The 7163-nt window shown below is 41.6% G+C and overlaps 1 protein-coding gene across 1 annotated transcript in view; it reads right to left on the bottom strand.

Moving 5' to 3' along the window:
* Positions 1 to 367: 367 nt before the first annotated feature.
* Positions 368 to 7163, bottom strand: part of LOC103397828 (mitogen-activated protein kinase 1-like) — a 43006-nt gene continuing 36210 nt past the window's right edge. The window contains 1 exon segment of the mRNA XM_008336223.3: positions 368 to 500. Coding sequence (XP_008334445.2) covers positions 384 to 500 — 117 coding nt within the window. The 3' untranslated portion in view covers positions 368 to 383.

A 7163-nucleotide genomic window follows, 5' to 3' on the forward strand; every position in this document is an offset into this window, starting at 1 on the left:
GGATGCAGTGAGGGAGGACATACAGATAGTTGGAGTCAGAGTAGAAGATACAGAGAACAGGGAGAGATGGAAAACACTGATTCGCTGTGGCAAACCCTGAAAAAAGGGACAACGCCAAAAGAAAAAGAAGAAGATACACACTCACAATATAAATATATTTCTTGAATATATAAACATGATTTGTTTATATATTTCTTATATATACATACTATATACACACTTGTACATATACTGTATATACATATATATACATATACATACACACATATATACATATACATGATAAAATAATAATAAATACGTCTGTGGCTTTATTTTTTCTCTAGGTCTGTAGACTGACACGTCTACAGACCTCACACACATGAACCTACCAGTGATAGACGTTAAGACCTAAAGCCAGGCTGGAAATGTGCTGTCTCTTGAAAGATGAGATCCTTCAATGTCTCTTTGGGCAGATCATCCAGTTCCATCTCAAACTTGAATGGCACCTCAGCCACCGGGTACAAGGGCCACACACAGAAGTTACAGTCACAGTGACCTGGAGCCACCTCCATATGACAGTACGACAGCCTGCCTGCTACTGAGACATATGTGAGGAGGAGAAACCATGGACCTCTTGGGACAAGCACTAATGGTTTGTTGTTTTTTTATTTTTTATAAGGAAGTGGAGATGTGGGGAAATAGGAGACAGCCTGTGTTTGTTGATTTAATTTGTAAGACACTGATATATTAGGAAAAAAGAGACAAAACATGAGATTTGTGTTGAAACATGGAAGTTAATGTGGTTTTTAGTAGTTTATTCACAGGAGTTAAATGTTTAAGGAAATATTATAGATGGTATCATTTTGCTGTCAAATGCTGTGTCTATTTAAGTTGTGTTCTGTTACAAAGGCAAACCTTTAGTGTGTGACATCAATTCTTTCCCATCTAACCTTTAACTGTGTTTACAAAGTTTAATGTTGTCACGGCAAAGGTTCAAGCTGCGTTCTTATTTAATTACAATTTCACACTATTTTTCTATACATTATTTGGTGCTATTCAGCTAAGCTAAGGCTAACTTTAGTCTATTTCTGGTTAAGTGTAATGAATATATTCTTCTATATCGAGATGGTACGGAGCCCCTAAAGGGACATGTGGGGAAAAATGAAACATATTTCGTGAGCACGAGAAATCTTAGGTTAAGCACAGGCAGTTGTGCTTCCTGTGCGTATGCCCATGGGCTGTTTCTTTCTTTCCTGAAGTATTATCCATTCTTATTATTATATATTTCGTAAGAAGGTTCATGTTATTTCGTAATAAGTTTCACGTAATTACGTGATAACTTTCACGTTACAGTGGTGCCTCTCTTTATCGCGGTTCTACGATCTTCCAACTGTTCCAGGAATCCAACGTGTACCCGGCCGGGAAGGTTCCGTCAGGGCAGCCGGGTTCTCCTTTACCCGTTTTCATGGTTGAGAAAATATGATCAATTGCGTTGAGAGACCAGTTTACCAGATCCATCATTTTGGTTTTGGAGGAAAATGCAGAGAGAGGCTCCGAGATAGTTTGACAGAGACGGTACAAGACACAGAGCAGTAGCAGGGCAGATAAGGGCAGGAGGGGAGGAAAGGAGCAAGGGAAAAAGCGTCCGCCTTCTTCGAGAGCCGGAAGAAAGAGATATATATATATGTATATGTATAAATGTTATATGTATAAAATCAATTCCTTCATTCTCGACAACTCAAGAGAATAGAAGGTCTCTGGTGGTTGGGCTTGGTTCACCATGCTTGCACTTTTGCTACGAGTTTTAAGTTGTTGCCTATAATTAATGTTGTGAATGTGATGGACAAGAATTACGTCACTTAGGTCATGAAGGTACAGTGTATTTAGTAAAGGTCTATTTAAATGTCTTGGCAGAGTTGGAAAAAAAAAAGAAGAAACAAAAGATATTTTAAAAATGGCAGTCAGCAACAGCAAAAGAAATGCTTCAAGTCAAATTATTCACACAATAAAATAAAAACTGACAGTTCAATTCAAACAATGTCCATGGCAAATCAAATACAACCGATGGTGTCACTGCTTATTTTTCTTCTTTCTGAAACATTAATTACACAATTAAAGGTTTATACTGATCAAAACAAACAAGAGTGAAGTAGTTCAACTGGAGACGACTAAAACCAGATTAGTGTCCGATAGAAACATAACGATCATTTTACAATAAAAATATCTGCACAAAAACAGCCAAAAAAAGACTCAAGGAAAAGGGTAATGCAAAAAAATATAAATGTTTGCTTTTTGTGGAGGGGCGGGGGGTTAAAAGTTACGTGACTATTATTAAGGAGGTATAAGCTCGACAACACCACCCTGGGAATTTCACCCAGGGAATTGCTCAAACACAAGGCACAACGGTTCGTGGTTACTGGAGGGCAAGAGCCGTGGTTCATAGTTTGAAAATACAAATTTTATTCAACATTTGTTTTTAAAAAGTATACTCCGTAAAACTCATTCACAAATAAAAGAGAAACCTAATCAGGGCTGAGGCCGAAGTGGATGGGCAGGGGCTAGTGCAGGGGCAGGATCCACCAAAATAAGGCAAAAATAACTTAAATTACCAGGCACACGTGGCAAACACACCCTCAGTGAAGAAACCCACTCCTAGGGACACAGCAAGATACGACGGGAGGACACCACCACCAGGTCACCAGCACCGCCACCACCGGCCTACAGCAACTGAAGAGGAAAAAGAATAGCACATTAGTGGGGTAGTCCCCAATAAAAGAAAAAAATGCTTATGCCCGGACCACGGTGTACGGCCGAACAATCGCCCTGCACAGCGTATATCTTGGAAGCCGTGAAGCCACAGACGGCCACAGAAGAACGCCATAGGCAGCAACAGATAAACGGCAATACAGTGAAAGCAGCACAAAATAACACCAAACAAAGCAGCAGCGGCCCAATGAGGTGGTTACAACACCTCTAATAAAGGAAAACATTATTAGAATGTGCTAGATGTACTAAGAACACACACAGAACACACACACTCACGAGGAGGAAAGATTGGACTCCAGGCAGCCGCCTGACCCAGAAGTAACACGGGTGATGACGGGAGCGCAGAGGAAGACCCGGTAGGCGGACTACCGTTTTTATACCGGCTCACCTCAACGACTAGCAGAAGTGAGGAAGGGAAACCATAGCAACAGTCAACAGAAAGAGCGAGGGGAAAAACAAGACAAAAACGCTCGTACTGCTACATTAAGAACATTAACTTGGACTCTCTTGCCTCTAGTATTTACCCCCTCATGGATTTTCACAATCTAACAACCCCCGAAGAACTAGTCTCCCATTACAACGTTGGACTTCAACACAGACTCAACTCTTTTGCTCTGCTAAAAAACAGGTCTGTTTCCTTCTCCCGTTCTGCCCCCTGGTACAGTATATGTCTGAACTTCGACTCATGAAAGCCAAAGGCTGACAACTTGAACAGCTCCAACGCAAATCTGGACTCACTATTCACAAAGACATTTTCAAAAATCACATGCTGCACTACAAGGACTGTATCACCCAAACAAAATCCAACTACTACACTAGTTTAATCTGTTCACATGAAGGTAAGACTAAATCACTATACTCACTGTATGAGAAGATTGTCCAAGCCCCAGACTCTCTACCATCTCATCTGTACTCAACTGTATTCTGTAACTCCCTCGTGGCATTTTTTGATGAAAAGATCCAGTTGTGGACTAAGACTAAGCATCTTTGTCCACAACCCACCTCCAACACTACATCTGAACTCCCCCCTTCTACCCACTCCTTTTCCTCCTTTCTGCTTACCTCCACCTCAATGATCTAAGATCTTATCTACAAGTCTAAGCCCTCCACCTGTCAGCTGGATCCTCTCCCCACAGATTTAGTTAAAGATTGCCTCCCTTCTCTCGTCCCTCTCATTTCTGCCATCCTTCACTCCTCTCTTACCACTTGGACTGTTCAAAATTGCTGCAATAACCCCAATTCTGAAAAAAACTGGCACTGACCCTACCAATTTTAATAACCTACGTCCAATCTCCAACTCTAATCTCTAAAGATCCTCGAGGAAATAGTAGCAACTCAACTCAACGCCCATCTCTCCAACAATAACCTCTATGAACAGTTCCAATCTGGCTTCTGCTCCCTTCATAGTACAGAAACTGCCCTCATTAAAATCACCAATGACCTCCTCATGGCAGCTGATTCTGGTTTACTCTCCATCCTCATCCTCCTTGATCTAACAGCTTTTGGCACCATTTGTCATTCCACCCTCCTCAATAGACTCTCTGCCCTTGGTATCACTCAGACCCCTCTAAACTGGTTTAAATCATACCTGTTGTGCCACATTCAGTTTATCCAGCTAAAAACATCACAGCCCTCTTCTGTCACTTCAGGTGTGCCCCAGGGCTCTGTCCTGAGTCCCCTTCTGTTCATCATCTATCTTCTCCCCCTTGGTAAAATATTTCGCAAACACTCCACAAACTCCCACTGCTACGCCGATGACACCCAGCTCTACCTAGCCAGCACACCCGACTCCAACCTCCTGCTCCCTTCTCTTTTAGACTGCTTGACTGAAATAAAGTCCTGGTTCATCTCAAATTTTCTTAAACTAAACAGTAACAAAATGGTACTCATTGGTACCAAATCAACGTGTTCAAAAACCAACAGTTTCTCTATTGATATCGACAACTGCTCCATTTCCCCGTCCCCACAGGTTAAGAGTCTGGGTGTCATCTTCTCAGTCTTATATCAACAACGTCACCCGATCCACCTATTTCCACTTATGCAATATCAACCACCTCCGCCCCTCCCTCACTTCCCATACCACTTCGATCCTGGTTCACAGCCTTGTTACCTCCCGCCTTGACCATTGCAACTCCCTCCTCTTTGGTCTCACTCACAAGTTTCTTCATAAGCTCCAACTGGTCCAGAACTCAGCTGCCCTTATCATTATTAGAACCCCATCCATCCACCACATCACTCCGGTCCTGCAACAGCTTCATGGGCTCCTGATCAAGTTCCGTATTAACTACAAAATCCTTCTGCTCACATTTAAAGCCATCCACAACTCTGCTCCACCATACATCTCAGATCTCCTTCATGTCGCTGTTCCCTCCCACTTCCTCAGATCATCCTCCTCCATTCATCTGACTGTCCCCTCTGCCCGTCTCACCACCATGGGTTACAGAGCTTTCAGTCGCTCTGCTGCTCCCCAGCTTTCAAACTCTCTACCCCCTATCTTGAGGAACATCAATTCACTTTCACAATTCAAGTCTGCACTTAAAACTTATCTGTTTACAATTGCCTTCTCCATCTGATATTTCACTGTTGTATTTTAACTTGTTCTTAACGTTTTAATGTTTTACTGTTTTTTACTGCTGTGTTGTTATCTTTGTAATCACTGTAAGTTCCTTGGGTGACAGAAAGGAGCCTGCAATTTTTTTTTTTAACACACGTATAGGGCAATGTTTTTCTTTTAACACACAAATTGGGTTTTAACTAATATATTTACCTTTAAATAAATGTGATTAATAATCAAGTTTCTAGCTGCACCTAACCCTTAATTCATATTGTAGCCATAACATTCAATACAGGTTGAATTCATTTTACATTTCATCAGACAAAAACTGGTAAATCGAGGATTTGCTTCCCTCTCGTGGCTGTCCGCCAAAAATCTACTAGTTACCGTATGTTACAACACAAGAAAATACAACTCTGTCTCTGCTCAACTCAGCTGAACATTTTTACTGACATCCAAACTAATGGTTTTTATTTGGTTCTGCCCACTCAGATTCACGTAACTTTTTATCACGTAACAAAGGCGCCGGTCCCCGAGAACGTAAGGATCGCGGTGCACAGCAGCAGCATGGCATCGTCTCATAGCAGAAGCGACCATCGGTTCGCAGACTGGATGTCAAGTTTACCGCAGAGCATGCACACGATCCCGCTCACCAACCTGGCCATCCCCGGTAGGTGCTGCTTTAGTCTTACCACTGCGCATCACTGCTTTTTAACTGGCGTTTCACGCGTCAGTTATAACAGGGCTCTGTCCTGGGTCCCCTTCTGTTCATCATCTATCTTATCCCCCTTGGTAATATATTTCGCAAACACTCCATAAACTTCCACTGCTACGCCGATGACACCCAGCTCTACCTAGCCAGCAAACCCGACTCCAACCTCCCGCCCCCTTCTCTTTTAGACTGCTTGGCTGAAATAAAGTCCTGGTTCATCTCAAATTTTCTTAAACTAAACAGTAACAAAATGGAGGTTCTTCTCATTGGTACCAAATCAACGTGTTCCAAAACCAACAGTTTCTCTATTGATATCGACAATTGCTCCATTGATACGTAAAACGTATCACGAAATAACGTGAAACTTATCACGTAATAACGTAAAACTTATCACGTAATTACGTGAAACTGAGCCAATTTTTCTTCTTCTTGTTCTGTAAGTGCCAGAACGTTTGGATTCTCCAAGGATTTTCATGTAGCTTTGGATTTTTATGAAAATGTTTTAAAAGGTATTTTAGTGTAAGTGTAGCGGCCTTAGTACAATACGATTGACTGGTGAAGAGAAAAGGGGCTAAACACTGGGTTTTCTGTTATAGTAATACAGAACTCATGCAATCAGTTTGGGATATTTGTGACTACCCCTGCCAGTCCACTAGGTGGCAGCGGTACAACAGAGATGCAAAGCATAGGTTAACAGCACTACAACCAATGGAGTAGTGATGGGAAGACTGTTTCTTTTTAATGATTCGGATCTTTGACCTTAGAAAAGTAAAATGAACTAGTCGTGAACGAATAATTTCATTCGTTTTACAGCAGGTGGCGCTTAAGCCCTATTTTGGGCATTGTAAAGAAGGCTGCGGTTCTCCGACACTAAATACTGAAGTCAACATGGATTGCTTCCGCTGACAAATTCTACAAAGTACACAAAATGCCATAAGCAATTAAACCATGTGAAAACATAAGAAAGAAAAACACACCACAATATGAAGATGAATGAGAGAAAAAGAGACCCGAGGTCTCTGTCACGTGACAAATTAAACAAATCTGCGAGAACGAAGCGAAATATTAGTTCACAGAGCGTGATTCGTTCACAGCGAATGATTCATTCACAGAGTGATTCGTTTGAAATGAAATATTAGTTCGCAGTGA

Source organism: Cynoglossus semilaevis, chromosome Z (assembly GCF_000523025.1).
Source record: "Cynoglossus semilaevis isolate Cse_v1.0 chromosome Z, Cse_v1.0, whole genome shotgun sequence".
Taxonomy (NCBI): Eukaryota; Metazoa; Chordata; class Actinopteri; order Pleuronectiformes; family Cynoglossidae; genus Cynoglossus; species Cynoglossus semilaevis.